Source organism: Rhinichthys klamathensis, unplaced genomic scaffold (genome assembly GCF_029890125.1).
Source record: "Rhinichthys klamathensis goyatoka isolate OS25496 unplaced genomic scaffold, OSU_Roscu_1.1 h1tg000436l_1, whole genome shotgun sequence".
Taxonomy (NCBI): Eukaryota; Metazoa; Chordata; class Actinopteri; order Cypriniformes; family Leuciscidae; genus Rhinichthys; species Rhinichthys klamathensis.
The window spans coordinates 157,768-184,217 of NW_026606932.1; the positions used below are offsets into that span (position 1 = coordinate 157,768).

The window sequence follows — 26,450 nt, forward strand, 5'->3', positions numbered from 1 at the left end:
AGACGTTCTTATACTGTGTGCGGTTTGAGTATATTGCTTTTTAAAAGCTTTTCTTCTGTCTTTTCTTTATAGGTTGCAGCAGTAAACAAAGCAGGCACTGGACCCTTTAGCCAATCTCTTTACTACAAAACAGCAGAGGCCCGTAAGCACTATCCATGTATTTCATATAAGCTGTTTTCAAAACCCTAATGAGCTGCTTTACTGTCTAGAGAGGTAGCTACCATCAAAGGTGCAATATTGCATGAGTTAATGATCACACGTGTAAAACACAATTGGCTCTCCTCCTGTGAAGTGCATTGGAGTCTACTGTTGGCCTTCAAAGAATTCTGAAAGAAATGAATCACAGTTTCCACAAATATATTAAACAGCAAAAGTGGTTTTCAACATTGATAATAAGACCTGTTTCTTGAGCAGCAAATCAGTAGCCTTTGTTAAAACCAGACCATTCTCAGTTGTAACTGAGTTATGGTCTGGCAAAGCGTCATAGACTAATCATTTCCAGAGGGGCTTCACCAACGGACGTCGCGGATAGACCTAAAACCAATCAGAGCGATGAAGGAGATGACGTATGCAGAGCGGCGGAGAAACATCTCAGAGTGTTGTTCTTTGTTCGGTTTTTAACAAAAAGGAAACGTTCAAATCGCTTAAAACAGATGTGATAGCTGATTCGAACGAGTGATGTTCGACGGCGGCATCCATCTTTGTAATGTAGGCTACAAAATCTGCTTCAAAATCCCAGCGCTGTCGTCATCGTGTAAAGCCTGCCCCAACGTTTCTGATTGGTGCCTCGATTTCGGCGGATTGGAAATGGGCTTGAATGAGCTCTTTGCCAGACCAACTTTCAGAGCAAATCTAAATTTGCCGGAAGTTGTCTGGGTTTTCCCAGGCTAGCAAATCAGCATATTAGAATGATTTCTGAAGGATCATGTGACACAGAAGACTGGAGAAATGATGCTGAATAAATCACAGGAATAAATTACATTTTATATTAAAATAGAAAATTATGGAAGCTTGTTTCCGCCATAGAATAAAGAATTTTTTTCTCAGAATTGATTGATATAAAGTCGCAATTGTGAGAATCTCAATGACTTGCGAGATATAAACTCGCAATTGCGAGAAATGTCAGAATTGCAAGTTTGTATCTCGCAATTCTGATTTTATAACAGGCAATTGTGAGTTTATATCTTGCAATACTGACTTTATAACACGGAATTGTGAGTTTATATCTCGCAATTCTGACTTTATAACAGGCAATTGTGAGTTTATATCTCACAATTCTGACCTTATATCTCGCAATTCTGAGAAGTAAACTCGCAATTGTGAGATAAAAAGTGCAATTATCTTTTAAAATGTTTTATTCTGTGGCGGAAACAAGCTTCCATAGAAAATAGCTCTTTTAAATTGTAATAATATTTCAAAATATTACTGTTTACTGAATTTACTGTTTACCGACTTTTTGAGCATTGACCAGCAAAAGAGACTACTTTCAAAAACATAAAAAAAATCTTACTGACCCCTAGCATCATTTTGCTACCTAGTGTGTATTGTAATGCCTAATACTGATGACTAAGTGGGCAGCTCACTGGGTTTTAAACAAATGTTTAGAATTCATTCAATTTGAACAGATATTTTCATTCTGCTTGTTAGAGTATGTATATGTTTTAATCCATGTGTTAATGTTCAATCTCAGCCCCTGGTCTGGTGTCAAACCTCACAGCGTTTGCTGATGATCACACATCAGTGTTAGTGACATGGTTTCTCCCCGTACGCATCAATGGCCTTATCGCTAAGTTCGCAGTGAAAGTCAAACATGCCCGAACAGGCCAGATCGTCCGCACGCTGGAGCTCAATGCAGAGGACATCATGAACGGAGCTCTGCCTCACTGCAACGTACGTCTTTGCTTGTATTAATGTTTATTTGAAGTGATGCAAGACAGATGAACCAAATTCCAACCACCATAGAGTTATATGCATTGATCTACCAATCTTTTACAATTAGTTTCAGTTGTTTATGTGTCTCCTAGGATGCAGCAGACATCTTATCTCGTGGAACTCCAAGCCCGTCCGAGTCTTCCCAGTTGACGTCTGCTGTGCTCCCCTCTGTTACACTCTCAGCCGTGCCCCCTGCCTCCGTCTGGAGCGTTCCAATCAGTGTAAAGATTGATGAGCTCCGCCCCTACACACCTTATGTGTTTGAAGTCTCCGCCTTCACCAGTGAAGGGGAGGGACAGATTGCCAGCACTATGGTCCGCATGCCGGAGGCTGGTATGCTATCACACACATTTTATTCTTATATATATGTATATATTACTGGTTAAAGTCGAAATTAATGCTTCTATTCAGCAATGATACATGAAGTTGATCAAAAGTAAAAGCATTTATATTGGTATAAAAGATTTCTATTTCAATGCTGTTCTTTCTATTCATCAGAATCCTGAAAAATCTTATCACTTTTTTCCACAAAAATATCAAGCAGCACAAATGTTTCCAACACTGAAAATAGTAGAAAATGTTTTTCTGGAGCACCAAATTATAAAATGAATCTATATTGCATCATAAATTATTATAAAATCTATAGTTTTTACATTGTAATAATATTTCACAGTATTACTGATTTTACTGTATTTTTGATCAAATAAATGCAGCCTCAGAGATTTCTTTCAAATATATAGACCCCAAATGTTAATCAAAATTAAGTCTATTTTCTTGCATGAATGTTTTTTTATATAATAATACATGAAATTATGGAAATACCTGACAATACAGAAGCTAAATTGTGTTGCAAATTCTGTTTTATGTTGTCTTGTTCAAATAATCGCAATTTTCACAATTATATATAATCAAGTTTCTGTAACGAATCAAAAATGTAAAGACAAAAATGTGTGTTGCAGCCCCTGAAGACCCGCCGCAAAACGTAGTTTTAAGAAACATCACTTCTAAATCTCTGTCTCTAACTTGGGACCCACCAAAGATCACCACAGGACGATTCAGTTACGTCATCCAGCTCCACAACTCTGAAGGTAACACTTTCTGACACCCCATGACCATCAAACCAATGTCTTTACCATTAAAGGGATAGTTCACCCAAAAATTTTAATTAGCCCATACTCACCCTCAAGTCATCCTAGGTTATATGACATTCTTCTTTCAGACGAGTACAATCGGAGTTATTTAAAAAAATGTCCAAGCTTTATAATGGCAGTGAATGGCTGTTTCTGTTTTGAAGTCCATAAAAGTGTACTATCCATCATAAAAGTGCTCCACACGTCTCCGGGGGGTTAATAAAGGCCTTCTGAAGCGAAGCGATGTGTTTGTGTAAGAAAAATATTCATATTTAACATGTTACAAAGTAAAATTATAGCTTCCGGCCAAATGGCCATACACAGTCTTCTTGCGTCTAAAGCGCAACTTACGCATCTTGTGATGTTAGAAGTAGCGTAGTGCGTCATGGTGTAGCGTAAATGTCAGCAGTACGTCGCATTACTCACATAAGTTGCGCTTTAGACTTGCGTGCAATCTAACTTTTGCGCCATGACGCTCTACGCTACTTCTAATGTCACAAGTTGCGTAAGTTGCTCTTTAGACGCAAGTAGACTGTGTATGGTCGTTTGGCCGGAAGCTAGTTATTTTACTTTATAAAGTTTTAAATATTAATATTTTTCTTACACAAACTCATCGCTTCGCTTCAGAAGGCCTTCATTAACCCCCCGGAGCCTCGTGGAGCACTTTTATGATGAATAGATGCACTTTTATGATGGATAGATGCACTTTTATGGACAGCCATTCACTGCCATTATAAAGCTTGGAAGAGCCAGGACATGTTTTAATATAACTTTGATTGTATTTTTCTGAAAGAAGGATGACTTGTGGGTGAGTAAATCATGGGCTAATTTTCATTTATGGGTGAACTATCCCTTTAATACTGTACTATCAGACAGACACCACACACAAGCCCTTAACCTAAACTAGCTGGATGGCCTTGCGTTTAGCACACATTCTCCAGACTACTTAGTTCAAAGCACATCCTCCCATTGTTTGTATGTTAATGTGGTGCATGTATATGTGTATTTCAGGGTTAATTAGTGAGAACAGCACAATCGATCAAGCGTTTATTTACACTGGACTGACTCCATACACACAATACTACATCCATGTGATGGCCAAATCCTCGGGGGCCACAGGACCGGCAGCAGTGGTCAACATTACAACAAAGGCAGAAGGTAAAGACACAAACACACATGTTGTGTTTTCATGTTTTATGGAGACTTTCCATATACATAATGATTTTTATACTGTCCAAACTGTATATTCTACCCCCCTACACTAATCCTACCCATCACCGAAAACATTCTGCATTTTTACATTTTCAAAAAACATCACTTAGTATGATTTATAAGCTGTTTTCCTCATGGGGACCAAACAATTTCCCCACAAGGATTTCAGATATTGCCATCTTGGTGAGGACATGTGCACGGCTTACCAGGACATCAGACTCACTCTTACTCAAATCCAAACCCCTCTTTTTTTATGTGAAAAAAGAGATTTCTTTAATGTTTAATTTTGGTTTCCAGTTAAGTATGTCCCCATATTTTCCTAAAGGGAGGTTTTTATCAGATTTAGTCAACTTCTGAGAAAAAATTTGTTTCTGTACTATAGATGATAATAGATTTACAGATCTTACATGATGTCTTTCATTGGTTTTAATATGTCACAGTTGATGTTTTAAACCTTTAGACATTATATAATATTAGATAAAGAGAACCTGAGTGAACAAAGTACATAACTAAACTGATTTTGTTCAAAAACGACTGTCAAATTATTACTGTCAAGTTAAACGGAAAATGGTTTTTACTGGAGTAATGGCTGCTGAAATGTCAGCTTTGCCATTATAAATTAACTAGTTTTCTATTCGAATAGATTTTATAATATTTTAAGTTGTTGTAATATTTCACAATATCACTTTTGATCAAATAAATGCAGCCTTGGTCAGCATATGAAACTTCTTTCAAAAACATAAAAAAAAATCTTACCGGCCCAAAACGTTTCAATAGTAATCAAAATTAAGTCTATGCATTACCTAGATGAAGCCTATTTAGCTGTACTGACTCCAACTTAAAGAAGCATTTAGATTCCGCTGATGTGGAACTGCTTTTGTTTTTTTCTCCCCATTTTCTTACTGCATGACCCAGCTAAACTTTAGCTTTGAATTATCGATGAATTGCCGCAAATTCATCTAAATTCATGTATTTTCCACTACAGTGGAGAACTAATGGTTCCTTCAGTTGTGGCATTCAGGTTTTCATCACATGACTCCATTTTGATTGATTGTTGGTGTCGCGTTTTCTCAAACTGTGTTTGTGTATGCTTGAAGGAGGCATATTGGGAGCCATGTTGACCAAAGCAATTTCATTTTTTTGACTCATCTGTATGGAGATTGGAGAACATACTCTCAAAAGGCTCAGGGAATGTGTACGTGTTTGTGACTTCTGTAAGTGTTCAGACTTGGGGGTCAAAATAAGTGAGAGTTATAAATTAGCTTTATATTCAGCTGGTCTGGTTGTAATTAAGTCTGTCTGAAATCAGCTATCTCTAATTATACCTTTAATTGGGTTAATTTAGCTGGAGGAAATGACTTTTTCATACAGAGCCAGTTGTTGCTGCATAGCTGAATGCTCATTAAATGCATGGAAAAACAAGAAAGGTTATTTGTTCACTTAGGGTTGCTTTTATCTAAAATTAGATTTTGGTCGAAAGCCTCAACGCATCCAATGCCGAAAATATGTGATAAATAAAGGGCTGCATTTTTCTCAGCAATGTATTGTACAATTGGGAAAATTTATCAGCAGTTCCTTGGAAAATGGACATTATTTTTCCAACCATGGCCTTACTGTACATACGTATATACAGTAAGATTTTTTTTTTCTTGAAAGGTATTAACACTTTTAAAGTGGCCGTAAAGACAATTTATTTTTATAATGTTACAAAAGAAATCTATTTTAAATAAATGCTGTTCTTTTGAATGTCTATTATCATCAACGAATCTTGAAAAAAATTATAAGTTTCCACAAAACATATTAGCAGTAACTGTTTTCAACATTGATAAGTATCAGCTTTACAGGAATGAATTACATTTGAAATATTCAAATAGAACAGTTATTTTAAATTGTAAAAATATTTCACAATATACTGTAACTGATTTCAATGTATTTTTGATTAAATAAATACAGCCTTGTTGAGCATGTGTTCAGTCACTGTGTTCATTCACTCGTTGCGAAGTCTTGTTGGTGTTACACTGCATTCATTTGGATCTTCGAGTCTTGGAGCAGTACATAACAGAAGACTTTGCTACAAGTGAATGAACACACTGGATTTAAATAGGCAAACATTAACGAGATAATGACGGTTGGTTGCAGTAATCGGAACATAATGAGTCCAGGCAATGGATTATTGCAAATGTAGTTCATGAAGCGGTAAAGGAGACTGATGAATTGTACTCTAGTGGTTATCATAGGGACTCCAGCTGGCTGGTGTAACAATAGGTTCTCAACCTTTTTGACTCCAAGGCTCCTCATTGTCAAAGACAGTATTTTAAGGCCCCCCAAGATTTATGGTACTTCTGCTGTAATAATATATATATATATTTTTAAATTATTATTATTATTCAAATTTACAGAAACTGGGAGTGACAATTTGTAGTCGTGTGTTATTAAAGCATGTTTTATTTTTAAAAAATTGCTCTTATTTTTATTTTAAAGCATTATTTAAGTAATTTTAAGTCATATTGCGACCCCCTCTGAACTTTGCTGAGGGCCTTGGCTAAGTATACGGCAAGGTGTGTTAATAACTGTCTGTGTGTGTGGTTTATTTATTTCCATATTAGCCCCGAGTGCTGTGTCTCATCTGACAGCAGAGGCTGTGGACTCCACGTCGGTTCGTCTGTCCTGGAGATCCCCGAGCCAACCAAACGGCTTAATAAGCCACTATCGGATTCTAGTGCTGTACCGTACTATGCTTGTACAGAACATCACCCTAAGAGGACAGGTAAAACAATAAATTACACAAGCATGCACTGTATTTTGTTTGGTTTAGCTTTTCTGATTTTATGTTGTTGTTACAGAACGCTGTCTCTCAACAACTTCGTCGCAATGCAAGGTCACTTGACATCACCACAGAATCTGCATTCACTCTCGCCTCACATGGAACATTTCTCACTTTGGGTCGCGGTTTTACCAACACTGACTCGGAACTGACCTCTGACCTTCCTTTGACCCCAAGCACCCCCCACACGCCTCCACCCTGGCTCACAGTCACCCACGACAGAACCAATGCATCTGTTCAGGCTGAGACTGAGGCTGTAACCGAGGACCCTTTGACTGAACTTTCACCTCTCACTCTAGGCACTGACCAACCGCCATTGGTTAACTTAAGCCCCTCCCAGCCCCGTCGTGTCACTAGGGCGGTGGCCACAGATTACACCCAGCAGCAGACGAACCTCCCAACAAGAGCTGCCACTACCATTGGAATAGAAGGTAAATAACTCCTCCCACTGACTCCATCCACTATGACCTCACTCACATTTCAAGTTTTTTGCGATTTGGATATTAATAGTACTGTTTAAATCACAATTATAATAACAACTCATAATTTCCGTAAGACACAGTTATATATTTTATATATAAAATGCATAAAGTTTTTTCAGCAATGTGAATAAACCTTTCAAGACTGTGTTATTTTAGTCATTGTTGCCATACAAATAGATATTGGTCAAAAGATACCGAAACAAGTATTTTTCGATTTTTATATAAATGTAAATATTTTTAAACTCTTTATTGAAGACTTTTTTTTAATCACAATGTAGAAAATGAATGGGAAATTAAAAATCATGGGCAATGAAAAGGTGGGCAGTCATTGTTGCACTCTGTTAGGCCCCGTCCACACTACTGCGTTTTCTTTTAAAAACGGAGACCTTTTGCTACGTTTGCACCTCCCGTCCAGACTAAAACGGAAAAAACAAAGACCTAAACCGGAGAAGTTTAGAAACGCTGCTGCTCCGTTTTGCGTTTTGAATCTCCGGAGGGCGTTTTAGAGAAGACGGGACAAAACGGAGGACTTTAGAAACGATGACGCAGAGGCTCACGCTCGGCTCTATGATTGGGTGTCATTAGTCATGACGTATCCTTCCCTGATTCGTCAGCCAATCATCACATGTCAATCCGTTTCCTGTTTACACCGGCATGCGCATGCCCAGTGTTGGTGAATGGTCATGTGATCCGCGTTTTCAGGCGTTTTAATGTGGACGGAGATCAATTCTAATACGCAGATAAAACGCTGGTGTGGACCGAGATCGTATTCGTTTTAATTCTCTGTTTTTAAACGAAAACGCAGTAGTGTGGACGGGGCCTTAGTTGTGCTTTTTGTTTTCTGATTGGTTGTGCCTGTGTGCTGTGTTTTGATTGACAGTTCAACCAGCCATTGAGGAGACAGCAGACCTGTCGTCTGATCACATCATGTATGTGGTTAGAAGACTGAGCCCTTTCACAGAGTACACATTTAGCGTGTCTGCAAAAAACATCATTGGAGACGGACCTTCCTCACAAGTAACAGTGAAAACAACTGAACAGGGTAAAATACCTTCAGACCTCTAAGTAGAATTACAGTAGTTATAAATAAAATACCACGGTATAAAGTAACCCCAGTGTTTTCCTACAGTGCCAAGCTCTGTTCAGAATGTGTCCTATAAGAATCTTACCTCCACCTCTATCCGTGTTACCTGGGAGCCGCCCCTCAACCCCAACGGCAAGATAACGCACTACGCTGTGTATGCACAAAATCTCCTCACAAACCAGGAATTACGACTGATGACAGACAACACCACTGCAGTGCTCACAGGTAAAACAGCCAGGACAGATTAAATTGACCAAAAGTGACAACAAAGACATTTATAATGTTACAAAAGATTTCTATTTCAAATCAAATTTGAATGAAATTTTTTGTTCATCAAAGAATCCTGGAAAAAAAGCAGCACAATCGTTTTCAACACTGAAAATAATCAAATGTTTCCTGAGCAGCAAATCAGCATATTAGAGTGATTTCTAAAGGAAGATGCGACACTGAAGACTGGAGTAATGATGCTGGAAATTCAGCTTTGCATCACAGGACTAAATTGCATTTGAAAATACATTGCAATAGGAAACAGTTATTAGATATTGTAATAATATTTCACAGTATTCCTGTTTTTACTGTGGTTTGGTCAAATAAATGCATCCTTGGTGAGCAAAAGAGATATTTAAGACATTTCTAAGTGTGACTCAAGTGTTTAATAGTTTTTGAGGTCAATGTATGACACTATTTATGGTCATATCCACAGGTCTGGACAAGTACAGCAGTTATAAGGTGCGTGTGGCGGCATCTACAGCTGTGGGGGAAAGCCCCATGACCGATGAAGACTACATCTTCGTTGTGACACTAGAGGATGGTATTGAGACAATTATTTTTCATACACATGCAGAAGTACTCTTACACACACTTGGACACGGGAGATCTCTCAGTATGCCTCTGTCTGTCTTTTAGAGCCGGATTCACCCCCACAGGATCTGGTCGTTGTGAAAACCACCTCCTCCACTTCTACTCTCTCCTGGTCTCCTCCAGAGAAGCCCAACGGCATGATCCGCCTGTTTGAGGTCTCCTACACAAACGGCACATACAGCAACACCGTCAACAGCACATCACTCAGCGCCACACTGCACTACCTGAAGCCGTACACACACTACAATGTGACTGTCCGTGCGTTTACGCTGCATGGACACGGGAACCAGATTTCTGATACTCTACAGATGTTGTCCGGGGAGGATGGTGAGTCATTGTGTGTGTTTGTATTTAATTGGAAAAACTAGAAGGAACATAAAACTTAAATCTCATCCTGAAATCTCACACTCTTTCCCCTTCAAAAGGTTCCTACAATTAAGGGTTATAGTTGACGCTTCTACTCCAATTCTATCAGGCATTGAAACACATGAAGTGTCGGTATGCCAGTTGCTATTCACTCTTTGCGTCTCTACTCAGTTTGCATGAGGGTGAATGTAAACAGAGACTATTTATATAGAGACGTGCCACTTCCTCAATCCTCAATACAACTATATAGGGAAAACCCGTAACGCCAAAGATGGCGGTTGTCTGCACATGTCCCGCCCCTCCCGCTGGAAAGCCAATCGTCTGCTTTTAACAGTCAAGCCGGGAAGCATTTAAGCCTATCGTCTGGTTCCACTGACAGTTGAGGTTTGCAACAGCTGAAAATACGTTGCTGTTTGAAAAGGCAGCAGATTTGATGCAGTGTATGTGTGCGTTGTGTAAATATCAGACATCCCAAGTCTCCCGGAAGTTCCGGGAGTCTCCCGCAGATTGATAGCGGCTCCCTGATGCCCGCAAATTAGTTCAAATCTCCCGGAATCTAGAGCGAGCGAGCAAGAGCTCTCACATACTGTGCTTCAAACTGTGTAGCGCGCGCACGACAGAGGGAGTGAACCCTTGCGCAAGCGTAGTAAAAGTATAACCTGTGGGGAAAAAGGCGTTTTAAACCTTATTTTGGGGCAAAGTCATCAAACTTTTTCAGCGATTTTTATCACATTTTACTGCTGTTTCTATACATGCAGTTTTTATGTCCCGGTGACCAGTGAAAGTGCAGTTCTGACTCTCTGCCCATTCATTTAGATAGGAGCCTGGTCTTGTTAGTCCGAAATAGCTGCCCGGAGGCGTTGCCAAGATGGCGGCCGAGTGGCATGACTTGCCTAAAAGGACTTTGATGTAAATCATCAACTCTCATAAATGAAGATGAATGATGTTCGCTGCTTTGTTGCAGCAAGTTGCTGTATGTACACTGTCATTCAAAAGTTTCTGGTCATTAAGACTTTTTTCTTTTAAAGAAATTAATACTTTAGTTCAGCAAGACACTGAAGACTGGAGAAATTATGCTAAATATTTAGCTTTGCATCACAGGAATGAATTACGTTTTAATTTGTTATAACATGTAATAACATTTCACAATATTACTGATTTTACTGCATTTTTGATCAAATAAATGCAGGCTTGGTGATCATAAGAGACTTTATTCATAAAGCACACGGGTGATCGCAGTTCAATTCTGGCTCCCTTCATTGGTCGACACCATTCCTCCTCCATTCCTTAGTAAACAAAAAAGCCCACTTGCAAGAAGAGGTTCTATTGAATATCAGAAATTTGCAGGCTGAATTGTATTTCAGACACAATATGGCCAGCTTATTTATTTATCTGTTGTATAACATTTGCACTGAGTGATGACTTTTCTTGTTTGTTGCAGTGCCTGGCAGCCCACCTTATGATTTGACCTATGAGAGCATCGGATCCAGCAAGGTGAACGTGTCATGGGTGCCACCGCTTCTCGCAAACGGCATCATCCTGTTCTACAACGTGGAATACTGGAACGCCACACACAGTCTGAACCAAACCACACATGTGCCTTATGTTGTCCTGTCCAACCTGCGGAAGTATGCGCGTTACCGTATCAGCGTGCAGGCTGCCACACAGGTCGGCATGGGCAACCACACGAGCGAGATCCTGAACATCACCACACTGGAGGACGGTGAGTGTTTGTTTTCAACCAACAGACCCTGTGGTGTTTAATTAAGCTATTCTTCCTTTTTAGTGTCAGTCATCAAAGTGAATATGTCTGGATCTGGCGAAAGTATCAGGGTCACATGTAAACATTTCTCCTTTTTACAGCTTTTCGGTGGACGGAAATGGGAGTGTTTTATTGTTTTTAACTATTTTTATTTCTCCCAAATACATTTCTGACAGCACTCGGGAGTGTTATGGATCAATTTTGTCTTTAAAGCATGTTAATCTTTCTACCTCAGGAGTCAGAGGAGCTTACCAACAATGTATTTGTTTGTTTCTCTGTGTTTGGTTGGTTAGTTGTTCCATTATCAGTTGTCAAGATGGACACATGCGGATAATGCACATGGCATGGGAGACAATGTCTTACATTTACTAACCCCAATCACTGTCATGTTTGAGAGTAAAGTAATTTTCCTCGGTTTTGGGTCTATAATAGCTGTTTTTCCTAAACGGCAGTACCCAGTTCCCCTCCAAAATTCCTAATCCCCAGGAAATTGTCAGATACTGAGGTAGAGTTGTCCTGGAAACCTCCCGTGGAGGCCAACTCTGAGATTTTATACTACATAGTGAGAGTGTGGTAAGTCCAGACGATTTAAAATCAGTTTTTACCATAGACCAGACTGCAGTCATACTAGATTGAAACTTACATGTATGTTCGTTTATTAGGAATCTGAGCTCTGAATTTGTGGCCAATGTGACGAAAACGTCAGTGGTGGTGAGTGTGGAGGGGCCGGGCCAGTATAATGCCTCCGTCAGCAGCTGGACTCGACTCGGAGACGGAGGGCTACTGATTTACATCACGTTCAGTACTGTAGAATCAGGTGAACACAAACACTTTCTGCTCCAAACAACCTAGACACTTTTAGATATCATCAGCATTTTTATAATGTGAAGAGAGCTGCTTTGTGCTCATATGCCAAATTGTTGCCCAAAATCTAAGGCAGCATCACAAGTATCATTGAATAAACTTGTGGAAAAAAAAAAATATTGGAGATGAGGGAAATAATAGATATAAATTTAAAAGTGTGGAGTCAGTAAGATTTTTTTATTTATTTAAGAAATTAGCACTTTTAATCAGCAAAGGATGCATTTAAGTGATCAAAACTGACAGTAAATATTTTTACATTGTTACAAAATATTTCTATTTTTAATATATATATATATATCACTGATTCTTGAGAGTCGGGACAAAATACGTTTTAAAAAACTTAAAAAAAAAATACACACTATTTCAATTAGAGTTGTATGTTTCTGCAGAGAAAGGTCTTAGCTATTTAACCATGTAAAGGAACAGGTTCTAAATAAAAACACATTTTTAACAAATAAGCATGTTTCCCTTCAGAACTGGATTTGTGTCAACTCCGTCAAACACACTAAAAAGTATACAATTTTAATTCTTCCAATCCAAAAAGAAACTAAATTTCTGAAGTATATTGTAATAGTGTTTAGTTACTCTGATATGTAAAAAAAAATACAATATATAAACTTAAGTTGTGATTTCACACTATTCTGAAAACTCAGATTTCTAAATATTTGCATTTCCAAACTTTGATTTTAATTTCAATATTGTAAAAACAAATTCCTTAAATAAATAAAACATAAGATGATGTAGATCAGATGGTCCTTTATTACAAAAACAACATAAACTGAAGGAAGAATTTTTTCCCCCAAAAAAATTACAAAAACAAAAACATACATCCAACGCTGTTGATGAAGATCTGACGGTGTTGATGAAAAACTGACGGTGTTGATGAAAAACTGACGGTGTTGATGAAGATCTGACGGTGTTGATGAAGATATGACGGTGTTGACAAAAAATATGTGTGCATTGTGATTATTGAACAGATGTGCTCTTTAAACTACTACTAAAACTACTCCTTGTTATTAGAGTATTGAACTTACTGTAAAGCAAACTATAAGCGCATACACCGTTTCCAACTATTATAAATTACACCGTTTCCAACTTTCACAAAAAAAAAAACAATAAGGGAAACCAGGGGCCCTCCTCCCCCTTTGTTTTCATCTACCTCCCCTATACCACTTCCTGCTCTACTTTTTCTCATCCACCTCTTCTCCTCTTCCTTTCCTCCTTTGTAAGTAGCCATTTACTTTAAAGTGGCGTGTGTGTGTGTGTGTGTGTGTGTGTGTGTGTGCGCGTATGTGTGTGTTTGGGTGTGTTGGATGTGTGATTGCCCTGCACTGCCTACTTTATACTGGGTGTGATCTTAAATTGACATTCCTTGACAACAATACTGCACCACACAATCTGTAGCTTAGAATCAGGTTCAATTAGCTTACTTAAGATTTCATTTTTGTCTAACCTGTGCTTATGCCTTGAGCAGCAGGCGTCGGACATGCGTATGGTTAAATAATGTAATGCATGCTATGTATGTGCATTTATGTGTAAATAAAACCCTGAAATAACAGTTTAACCCTTCACTATATTCACAAATAATATTATATTCGCACATTAAGAGGTTATTGGTGGATTTGTCAACTCCGTCAGCTTACAGGTCAACTCCGTCAGACATAGAACCTGACGGAGTTGACGTCTGACGGAGTTGACGTAAGGGCATGTATTTTCCCGCCAAAACATGTATTGTACACTGCAGCTAGGTAGTTTTTCCTCAGTTGCTAGCTGTCCCAATAACCTCACTAAAATGCTTAAATTCAATCCACTATGGTTTAAAAAAAGTATCTTAACAGAAAGATGGTATTGACATGGTCCAGCTGTGACCATAGGAATATTGACATTGTTTGTCTAAAATATTAAAAAATGTAAACCTTTCCAGAGCATGTGTGGTAGTGCTGCATTCACCACAGACAGGGAGATGAAAAGGGGTCCTCAAGGATATAGCTGACCATGCTATTTCCTGATTTAAAGAGCTTTATGAAAAAATCTGACGGGGTTGACAGAAACTGAGGACACAACTTTAATAGGCAAATATTTATGGAAAATATTGTTTGATGTTCACTTCATGCATTGTTTTTTATATTTATACCCCTTATTTTTTATTTGATATATATGTTTTCACAATTGTAGAGCTTTTTTAAAGTTTTTTGGGATGGTTAATATTGTAACCTCTTGCTGAGGACAAGTGCAATAACATGGACCATCTAACCACAGACCATACATTTTAACAACTTTTCCCCAAAAAGATAAAAAAGTTTATTCTAAAAATCAGATAGGTATATACAATTCCTCTAGATTTAACTTTGTAAGTTTGTCATACATGATGAATTTATTCATTTTTGCTATAAATTAGACTTTTCTTTGTGGGACATGTTTTGTCCCGACTCTCAAGAATCAATGATATATATATATATATATATATATTTTCTTTTAACAAAAAAATTAAACCGCACAACTGTTTTTAGCATTGATATTAATATTAGATATTGATGACTGCTGAAAATTCAGTTTTGCCATCACAGAAATAATTGACATTTTAAAATATATTCAAATATTCAAATTATATTCAAATAGAACATTAAATATAGTCAAATAGAAAAGAAAGTTACTTTAAATTGTGATCAAATGATAAAATAAATGCTGCATAAGAGAGTTCTTCCAAAAAACATTTAAAACTTTTACCGACCCTGAACTTTTATACCGTAGTGTTTATATTCTGCACTAAAAACATTGATAGAAAATAGAGCAACATTTAACTTGTTTCAGGGCATGTCAGTTCAGTCACTTGTAAGGTTTAGTTTAAGTTAGAATGCTGCTCTAGAAGGTAGCTAGAGAGTGAGGCAGCTCACTAGGTTTGAAAAGGATTCATAATACATAATAATAGCACGAAACAGCATTGCCCCTGTATTCATAATGTTAAATTCTTTTTCTGTTTTGCAGCCCCATCTGACCCTCCACAGAATGTATTATTCACACTCCTTACGACCACTACAGTGCTTCTCAGCTGGAGTCCTCCAAATGAACCCAACGGCATCATCCAATACTACACTATCTACTACACAGACAATTATACAGAGTATACACAGGTATATGCACTCACACAGATGTGTATTGATCTTTTTGGAGACACTAAATACTATGTCATGTGACAAGCTATTAAAATGACTTTAATATAAATCCTATAAGTAATTTTGATGGTCTGTAGCACTGGGTAGCTCCGCCTACAGTTAAATCTCATTTAATACAGCTATGTAGTAAGTGACATATAGTGTAAAGTTTGGGGTTCTTAATATAAAAAAAAAACTAAAAAACATTTTATGTTTACCCCAAGCTGCATTTATTAGATCAAAAATACAGTGAAAACGGCAATATTTTGAAATATTATTACAATAAAAAAATTAAATGTAATTTATTCATGTGATGTTGATTTGGTGCTCAAGAAACATTTCTTATTAGTATCAGTATTGAAAATAGTTTCTTAATATTTTTGTGGAAACTGGAAACTGATTTTTTTCAGGATTCTTTGATGAACAGAAAATTCAAAAGAACAGCATTTGAAATAATAAATTGATCAAAAGTAAAGACATTTATAATGTTACAAAAGATTTCTAAGTATTTAAGTATTTATTCATTGGTCATGGAACATTTTTTCTGAAATGTTTTGGTTGGACGTTTGTCTCGCGTTTTTTAAACATTATTACTTGTTTCAGAATGTTCAGAGAACATTCAAAATTAACATTAAAAACTTGTATTATACTAAAATTGTATTTTGTATTAAAATAAAATCTTTCTGACCCCAATGGCAGAATTTGTTCTGATTGGTTGTTATTGTGTGCTGTCGTGCAGCAATTTCACTTTCAATATGGACAGAAAAAGTATTTGTCACTGGAAACTTTTTAACTTTTTATTCAGTGGCGGAAACAAGCTTCCTTAGCTTAGCACACAGTGTATTCTAACCACAATATACTGTAGATATGAATTGTTAAGATATGAGTTAAGGCATTTACTTCTAAGGTTGTTTTTCTTGTGTTCATCTCTTCACAAGATACAGAACATTTGCCAGGTTTTACTATCATGAATAGTTGTGCAGAAAAACGAAAGAATTAAGTAGCAAAATGTTCCATGTGTTTTGGAGATTTACCATTTATTCTTTGAAGTAGCTTGTACTGTAAAAAATACAATAAAATACATGAATATAATTATGTTAATCATCAATGCAATCCTAGCTAACAAAAATATGTTTTAAGAACGTTTTTCTAATGTTCATATTAAGTTATGAAACCTTTTATGTTCTCTCAAACATTCTTTTCTTGGTCATGCGAATGTTAAGGTTACATTCCATTTAATCATTTGGCTTATTATGGGAACGTTACTTTTGAATGTTCTCTGAACATTCGGAAACTAGTAGTAACATTTAAAAAACTTTAGATGAACGTCCAACCAAACCGTTTCAGAAAAAAAGTTCCATGAACAACGTATCAATAATGTTTTTGCTCTAACGTTTTGAGAACATTTTTAAAGAACGGATAACTTTGAACAAACATTCTATTAAAGGTAGGGTAGGCAATTTCGGAGCGGCTAGCAGTAGCAAGCTAGCTTTTAAAGCATGAGATCCAGTCCTCCCTTCAGAAGGTCTCCAAAGCCACGCCTCCTTCAAAACACATAAACGCGCAGGTCGCACACAGCCCGAGCAGATTCAGCGAAGTGTCATAAGAGACGACATTAAGTTACCTCATGTATCAAAGCACATAACATTACAATAATAATGAACGTAAACAACTTGCAGAGCTCTAATTGACCTTTCGCCAGCCCCTCCCCCAAAATGGCCATTGTCCAATCACATCATAGCAACGGTTACTATGTGAGCAGGTCCGTCAAACATTGCCTCCAAGCAAGATGGTGAAGCGGTGCGCCCACGGCGTTTGTAAATCGGACACTAGGTACCCTGAGAGATTGTCTGGAGGAGTTGTGTTCTTTCCGTTTCCAAAGCCAAAAACACAACGTGAGCAATGGATAAAACAGTGTGGACCGCCCCACTCCCAGTTAAATGTGTCGAACATGGTTAACTCGCATGCAGCGTGCGTGAGACCGAGACACTGAGATTAGTCAAAGAAACATGGAGAAAGCAGATCAAGAGGATCCACAAAGGAATTACGTTTTTTTTTCTAAAGGGTTGTTGTTAACATGATATTCTCGGGGGGAAATGAGCAGCAGTCACTAGCAGTGCAGCACCCGTAGACTACAGTTTAGAGGAGTGCACGCTCGCAACGGGGAAAGCATGAAGCTTACTTGACAATATCAGTTCATAGCGTTTTTTTATATTTTGAATATATCCCTCCACTGCATACTGTAACCCCTTTTGCCTCGATCTGAAGGATATCGCTGAGGTATTGCTCCAAAAAAGGTCGCTGACACGCACGGGTATACCTCTTCCCGTCATGGCAATCTGTAATGGTCGTGTTTGACCATTTGTTTGACGGGCGTAGTAACAATAACTAGGGGGCGTGGCTTTTGCGAACGGTCAATTGTTCCACCTGACTGCTGCAGAATCATTTCGGCGTTGATAGTGTTTGACATAGAAACTCATAAATCCGAGTCTGAGGACGTGACCAGCTCCGGGTAGAATGTCACGGGTTTCCATCTTGTAATTACGGTTACACCATGGCGTGAATGCAACATAAGCTTGTTGTTGTTGTTGCGGTTGTTGCGGTGCTTTGTGACTATCTGTCTACAACTCTGTCTGTGTGAAGAGAGTTTAAATCAGAATAACAAAGTATTTATGAAAAATAAATTGCGTACCCTACCTTTAACGTTACTGGAAGAATTTTAATAACTTTGAGAGAACCTTGCCACAAAGTTCTGAGTATGTTCCCTGTTAGCTGGAAATCTATTATTATCTAATACCACCATTTGTACCATGAAACCAGCACAGTACATTCTGTAAGGGTCGGGGATTCGATCTCCATAAGAACAGCTACATCAATTCAAGATCTCATAAGCACATTTTAAACTCGCAGTAAAATGCTGATGTCATGCAGTGAATCAGCAGGTTCTCTTTCTCTCACTGTAGAGGGTTCCGGGTTCAGAGCAGTGGCTGGTGTTGTCTGATCTGATGGCAGGACGGGAGTACAGTGTATGGATGAGTTCCAGCACTTCTGTTGGTGATGGGGGAGTGTTCAGCCCCCGTCTAAACTTCACCACGTTAGAGGACGGTCAGTCTCCTCACACGCTCAGGGGAGAACTTCAGCTCTGCACCACTTTTCCAAATGATTATGCTCCAAAAAATCACACTGAAACTCATACACACACACACACACAGCACATATTCAGCATGTCTTGTGAAAGGAGACAACTTCCTTCAAGCTGCAAACTTGGGATTGTTGAGCCCTCACCACGAGACTGAGTGTGTCTGATCTCAAAGCCTTTTATTTGATGGTCTCCAGACTATCCCAGCTTGCATTTCCTCTCACAGGATTTGTTGAAAAATAGAAAATAGCACATGCTGTTTTTTTTTTGTTTTTTTCTGCAATGGTACGTTTCTGGGTACATTATGTAGCATGTTATATATTTGTCTTCAAAAATATTGTAAATGTGTCGATCTGAATTATCATAAAACTTCTTGTTCGACAGCTATCGGAGACTTTCTTTGCTAAAGCATCCTGCTTCATATGTTTGTCCTGAGAAAAAGAGCCCAGTAATTTCAAAAGAGATTTCAACAATGTCTCAATATGTGCTCAGATTTGCCAAAATCTACATTATAAACTCAATATGAACTTTCTCTTCAAGTTTTCCAAATTTGAACAAATAATTAAAGAGTTGCTATACAGATATATTAAAATTGTATAGCTTTATACTCATACTCTATGACAACAGTTGTCTATTTGGGGCCAGATTTACTAAACAGGGCAAACTAGCATGAGAGCACAATTCCATAAAAGCGCGGATGGGAGTGAATAGTTCTGCGCGTGATCTACTGACGACACGCAAATTAAAGAACACTGAAGCAGCCGGATCATTTCCATAACACAATCTACCAAGAGCAGCGCAAATTAGCGTCTGGTTTAAGACATTCTTTTTTTAGGCGGTAAATAATGGCGCAATACCATTAAATTTACTTACTCAAACCTTAGTAAATTACCTTGCATGATTCATTTAAATACACTCCTCCCATAAATTTTGCGTCTGAAAGGGAAACTCCTATGCAATAAGATCAGCCGCAAAAATAACCCTGTCCACACCTTCACAGTGCTAATTTTTTACTGAGTGTCTTTAATAAATCCTGACACTCGTTTTTTTTATCGCCAAAAGAGGGTTTACGCTGGCGCAGCTTAGTTAGTAAATCTTGCCCTTTATATACTGTTAGAAGAAACATTAAGTTGATACTTAACTGAGAACTCCATTAGGTCTCCTGAACTATGAAACAGCAACATTTGAGCATTAAAATGTCCCCATGCGATACTTAGCAAGTGGATATGCTGACCTAATTTCAATATCTATATGTCAAGGTTTTGTGTACGAATCATAATAAATGGTTTTTGTGTGATTTTGGGGAAAATGGTGCAGAGGTGACCTTTTGAAATAGATAAAGGTTTTCTCCCCTGGTGTCTGAGATTTTGAAAGTGTTCTATATGAATAAATGATGCTATGGTCCTGTTTGGTTCTTTGTGAGTGATTGCATCTGATTGGTTTGCAGTTACTGGAGAATCACCCTGCTTCAGCGGCTCAGTACAGCCCAAAGCAATATCTCGGACACAGAACATGCTCCAAATGGATTTTCCTTCTAACACAACATGTCTGTCTTTCTCTGATTCTTTATTCTTCCCTATATCTGTGATCTTTCACCTTGACTCTGAATTTTGCAGGTGCCGCGCAGGAGTTTATTTACCATTTTTAATTTCCACAGACTTACAGATGTGTGTAATGTGAATGCTGAAATTTATGTGTATTTGTGTGTTGTATGCTTTTTTGTGTACAGTATGAATATTTTAATCTCTGGGTTTAAGATACAAGATTTATTCTCACTGCTTTTAATCATCATTGAGTGATTTGATGTTGCAGTGTGCCATTTTTTTCTTATATATAGAAATATATTTCTATATTTCTTTATAAATTAGTTTAACTGTCAATGTCTATGTAAAATTGATCATTTATATAATTAAAATGTATTTATTTCTTAATTATTATTGTTGTTGCTTTTATGAGTTTTGAGCTTTGTGGCACTATTTTCTTTACAATTAAGCTCATTCTCATCCCCAAATTTCTCATTACTGCAATGCAAAATATCACCCTTGAATATCATCTTTAAATTAATCATTAAATTTTATTTTACAAATGAACATTACAATTTAAATACCAATTTAATTCGTTATCATTGTTTTTTGCAGTAATGAGACTCTTTTCACATTTCAGTAGGCTATTGAGATTTGGAGAGGAAAATGTGCTTAATCGTCATGATGAGTGTAACGGTGAAAAACCTCTTAAAGGGTTCACCCTTTTAGTTCACCCAAAAATGAAAATTCTGTCAGTAATTACTCACCCTAATGTTGTTCCAACCCCGTAAGACTTTCGTTCATCTTCGGAACACAAATTAAGATATTGTTTGATTAATTCTGAGAGCTGGATCACTCCTCCATAGGCTTCTAAGGGATTGAAACTTGCCGGCCCAGAAAAGTTATTAAAGACTAGGGATGTCCCGATCAGGTTTTTTTGCCTCCGTGTCCGAGTCATTTGATTTTGAGTATCTACCGATACCGAGTCCCGATCCGATACTTATAGAATACATAAAAAAAAAGAATAAAGAAGAGAGAAAAAACAGATCCAGGATGTTCCTTATTTTTTATTTAATTCACCTTATTTTAACATTCAACAACTCTGTTAACAAACAGAGCACTTCTGTGAGGTTGCTTGAACAATCAAGTAACAAATAACATAAAATCTTCACTTTTGGACTTTAGTGCAACAGTAAATATAGAAAAAGTCTAATATAAAAACAAATAGCACCTCAACTTAAAATACCCGGCAGGCATGTAAACAAAAAATAAAAATGTTTTAAAAGTGTATAAAAAATAATGCGAATATAATATACATTAGGGGTGTAACAGTTCACAAAATTTGCGGTTCGATACGATACAGCAAAAAGAAAGAAATGCCAGAGAAATTTCCTATTTATTAAAAGAAAAACTATTTTTAAATAAGTTTGAGTTTTCCCTCATGAAACTTTCAGGTTTATAAATGGGGGTAATCTTTGAAGGAGGAGCAAATAATGTTTTGGTAATCACATTAAAAATAACATTTAAAATTTATTTATATAATATTTGAGTTTTGAAGTGCAACATTAAATCCATGTTCATTCACGGCACAATGTTTCTCCTGGTTCCCACGTCAGCGCTGTTTGATCTAATAGAGATCTACGGTTAATAACAGAGAAATTTGAATGCTTCTCACTAGATCTCGCAGCGATGTTATTACTTCAGTGGCGAATTCAAATGTTTTCTTCACTGGATCTCTTATCACAGTGTCGCTTGATCTCGCGCTGCACAGATGTTGCTGGTCCGACCTGATAAATGGTCCGTTAAGCACAATATAATGAGTAGCGCAGTTTCGTTCCGCTTTCATTACGTTTGCCATTTGATGTTGCGCAACGTTGTGGTGATCGCGCCAGCGCGGATTTTGTCTGCAGGAAAAATGGTCCTAGGAATCGGTTTGTATGCGTACCGAACCGGAAGCCTCGTACCGAAACGGTTCAATAATTACGAATACATGTAGGCCTACCGTTACACCCCTAATTTACATATATCCGAGTCCTGATCGGGAGGTAACGTCCGATTCCGATCGAGTCTGAAACCACATGATCGGGCCCGATTTCCGATCGCGTGATCGGATCGGGACATCCCTATTAAAGACATCGTTAAAATAGTCCGAGGTGACTACAGTGGCTCAATCTTAGGTTTATCAAGCGACAAGAATACTTTTTGTGCGCAAAAAACAAACAAAAATAAAGACTTTATTCAACTATTCATTTCATTCTCTGTGGGCCTCGAGTGAGTTCACGTAGTGTAACAGCGCAGCGCTTCTGTGTTGTACGTCACACGTAGGCTCACTATTGGCCGATGCTGGTCATGTGTGTGATGCGTGTGACGTACAACACTGCGCTGTTACACTACGTAAACTACCTGTGAGTAATTACTGACAGAATTTTCATTTTTGGGTGAACTATGCCTTTAACGGTCCTTTAATAGGCTTAGTTTTCATGTAAAATAATTTTTTTCTTTTGATTTTGAGGTGAAATATATCCTAATATTGGCAGAAATTCATGAGATGAATCCTTATTTTATCACAAAGACATGTTTCACATTAGATTGGGGAACAAAGCCTCATTCCATTTCTTGGTTCCACATCAAAACAACATCTTTTATTTGGACTGCAATGATTTGTTCCCCATTCTAAAGTGTAACTGTTGGCCATTCATCACATATATTAATTGTATGTCTCCCACCCCCTTCCCCTGCTGCAGTGCCGAGTGGTCCGGTCCACAACCTCACCGCTACGATCTATAGCTCTACGGCTGTAGTGATCAGCTGGGACCCTCCTCTGGAGCCCAACGGCAGAGTCTTCTACCAGCTGAGCTTGCAAGAGGCGGGAACGACCCACCCGTCCATCAACCGCACGGTCAACATCACCATCTCCAAGACAACCACAGACACCATCTACCTCTTCACCAAGCTCAGGAAGTATTTTCCCTACATCATAAAAGTCACCCCAGCAACCGGTGCGGGATCAGCTGTAAACCACACTGCAACCCACCAACTTCGAACAGATGAAGACGGTGCTCATCATTTCCTGTATTTTACATGCACATGTACAGTATATAAAGCATGAGGGTTCATACTTATTGGTTGTATACTCATGATTGTGTCTTTGTGTGTCTGTGTTCTGACAGTCCCAAGTTCTCCTCCATTGCCTGGAGCTAGTAGAAATCTCTCCAGCACCTCCATCCATGTGTCGTGGTTCCCCCCAGTGGAGGCCAATGGCGAGATTATAAATTACACTGTAGTTTTACAGGGTCCTGGGGCCGTCAACAGAACCTACACCTCTGAAACGCACCTAATTCTCTCAGAACTTACTCCGTTTTCAACTTACAATCTCTCCATCGCTGCGGTTACTCGCCAAGGTGTCGGCCCCTCTGTGATTATTCCACTACATACTGATGAAGCAGGTCAGAGCCATATATTTATTGCTATTCTTTTAACCGATCTGTTCAAATTAAAATATTTGATTCTTTGCTTTGAAATTTGGAGTTTGTTTAAAATTTGAACATTTAAAACAGATAATTTGGATAGGCTGATGCTTGATCTTTGAAAGTTTAAACTTTTGTTGAACTTAAAATATTTAAGTTTTTGCTTTGGAATTTGTTTGATATTTGAAAATTGTATACGAAATTTTTATTTGAAGACTGATGTTTGATCTTTGGAAATGTAAACATTGAAGTCTTGGCTTTGAAATTTGAATTCTGAACTCAAAAATTTGAATGGCCTACATTGCAATTTCATACAAATGAATTTGCATTAAATGTGCAGACTTAAGCTGTCTAATGTCTTATGGGACTATTTGTGTGTCCAGGTCCAATGTCTCCACCACGCAATCTGAGTATTTTTAACCACACTGCGAATTCAGTATGGCTTCTCTGGGAACCTAGTCCGGAGCCAAATGGAATAATCCAGCACTACGGATTCAGAATACTCGAACTGAACACATACACTTTCAGATATCAGGTAGTGCATCTATGTACAGTGTATGTGTGATTATGATCTTAGATCTTTCTATGTGTGTAAATTAAACTCACATGCCTCTGTTTACCCAAGAACTCATCAGATGCGTCTACACAAGCAGAACTAAGTGGCTTCAGACCTCATAATTCATATGAAATCAGTGTGTGCACATTCACTAGAGCAGGAAATGGGGATCAGTACACCCTGCCTGTGATATTTACCACCAATGAATCAGGTAATACACACTCACACATCCGTCCGTGTCACATGATCATTCAGAAATCATTCTAATATGCTGATTTGCTGCTCAAGAAAAATTTCAGGTAACACTTTAGTTCAGGGTTCAATTCTCACTATTAACTTTTTAACATACATATTAATTGGATTAGTGCAAAGGTTGGACTCCAAATGAACCAATCAAAGAAAATGTGGATGAAAAACCATCAAGTCAAGAATAGCTCCATCTATATCAGTTCTGAAAAAATTGACGAAGTCAATAGTTACATCTACCTGGGCCAAGAAGTTACAGTTGAGCACACCATCAGCTGTGAGCTATCTTGCAGATGGAAAGCAGCAGCATTGCGGAGCTGTGCACTGAAAGTGCAATGGAGCGAAGAATGCTCAGAGTCACTCGAAGAGACAAGATCACAAATGAATGTTTGCGGGAGATGTCAAGGGTGAAAGATGATTGATTACAGGCCGAATAAAAGATAATAGGATATTGGCTGTTTATTAGTTATAAAGCACATATTAATGCCTTATTCTGCATGACCACATTCTACATTCCTTAATCCTACCCAATACCTAAACTTAACAACAACCTTACTAATTATTAATATGCAGTGATTAAGAGTTTATTGAGGCAAAAGTCATAGGTAATAGTAAGTGAGAATTTGACCCTAATCTAAAGTGTGACCAAATTTCTTATATCAATGTTGAAAAACATTTGTGGCTCTTGATTTTGTAGAAACTGTGTTGCATTTTTTCAGGTTTCTTTGATAAATAGAAAGTTCAAAAGAACAGCATTTATCCGAAATAGAAATCTTATTATAAATGTACTTTACTGTCACTTTTGATCAATTTAATGCATCAATGATTAATATAAGTATTTCCTTCTCTTTTTTTTTTTACATGTCAAATGTGAAAGACCTTAACCTACGGCATTAGACTGCAAAGTTCTTTTTGTTCAAAATTGGATTCTTTATTTTCAAGTGCGTTTGTTATACAGTATATCTGTGGTGTCTGTGTGTATGTTGCAGTTTCAGATTCAGTTGGAAATCTGTCCTGCTCTGGATTGGATTGGAATTCAGTGTACATGGAATGGGAGCTTCCGATTCATCCTAACGGAGAGATTCTGCACTACCTCATTCGCTCTGGCGATCTGGAGGAGGAGGCCCATCCTCTCACACTCACATACACAGTGGCGCACACTTTTACTGGCCTGTCGCCTGACGTTTTCTATGTCATCAGCGTGGCTGCAGTTAACTCAGCCGGAATAGGGGAGGAAGCCAACTGCACGGCACACACTCCACCAGAGTCAGGTTTTGTGTCATTTGGTTGCTCATATGTATAATTTAAAAAAACTAAGTACTTTGGCATGCAACTAGCTCTGCACCATTTATGCAACAGAAATGATCATGCAGATTGTTTCTTTCTCTTTCTGCAGTTCCTGGTCCTCCCCAGTCGCTGACCATAATCGACGTTACCTCTGACAGTGTGTCTCTAAGCTGGCAACGTCCTGTCCATCTTCCTGGTCTTCTGCAGGGTTTTAATGTAGAAATTAAGCAATTGGCAAGAAATTGCGAGCAAAATCAGCCCGCGGAGTCCTGCGTGGAGAGTGAACTTGTGGAGTGGGTTGAAGGACAAACCAGCGGAGTCACACTTTCCCCTCTGCTCAAATATAGAGAGTATCGTATGAGAGTGGTGGCGTTCACTAGGGCAGGGGCCGGAGAACCCTCAGAGTGGATCCACACACAGACGCTCGCAGGAAGTACGTTACACCTGTTGTGCATATAGACATTCTCATAAGAAAACAGAATCACAAATGAGTTAGAAATGTTCTCATCTCAAATGTTTCTCCTTGACGGCAACATGAGAATTTAGCATGAATCTCCTTCTCA

General features: G+C 38.0%; 1 protein-coding gene across 2 annotated transcripts in view; it reads left to right on the forward strand.

Moving 5' to 3' along the window:
* Window positions 1–26,450, forward strand: part of ptprq (protein tyrosine phosphatase receptor type Q) — a 78,198-nt gene that overhangs the window by 33,972 nt on the left and 17,776 nt on the right. For both annotated transcript variants that reach the window (XM_056235974.1, XM_056235975.1), the window contains exons 21-38: window positions 73–142; window positions 1,691–1,890; window positions 2,025–2,265; window positions 2,892–3,020; window positions 4,074–4,220; window positions 6,881–7,041; window positions 7,118–7,529; window positions 8,461–8,622; window positions 8,710–8,889; window positions 9,368–9,475; window positions 9,571–9,852; window positions 11,333–11,614; window positions 23,076–23,387; window positions 23,502–23,777; window positions 24,182–24,333; window positions 24,424–24,565; window positions 25,590–25,871; window positions 25,997–26,320. In XM_056235974.1, coding sequence (XP_056091949.1) covers window positions 73–142; window positions 1,691–1,890; window positions 2,025–2,265; window positions 2,892–3,020; window positions 4,074–4,220; window positions 6,881–7,041; window positions 7,118–7,529; window positions 8,461–8,622; window positions 8,710–8,889; window positions 9,368–9,475; window positions 9,571–9,852; window positions 11,333–11,614; window positions 23,076–23,387; window positions 23,502–23,777; window positions 24,182–24,333; window positions 24,424–24,565; window positions 25,590–25,871; window positions 25,997–26,320 — 3,862 coding nt within the window. The remainder of the gene's footprint in view (window positions 1–72; window positions 143–1,690; window positions 1,891–2,024; window positions 2,266–2,891; window positions 3,021–4,073; window positions 4,221–6,880; window positions 7,042–7,117; window positions 7,530–8,460; window positions 8,623–8,709; window positions 8,890–9,367; window positions 9,476–9,570; window positions 9,853–11,332; window positions 11,615–23,075; window positions 23,388–23,501; window positions 23,778–24,181; window positions 24,334–24,423; window positions 24,566–25,589; window positions 25,872–25,996; window positions 26,321–26,450) is intronic.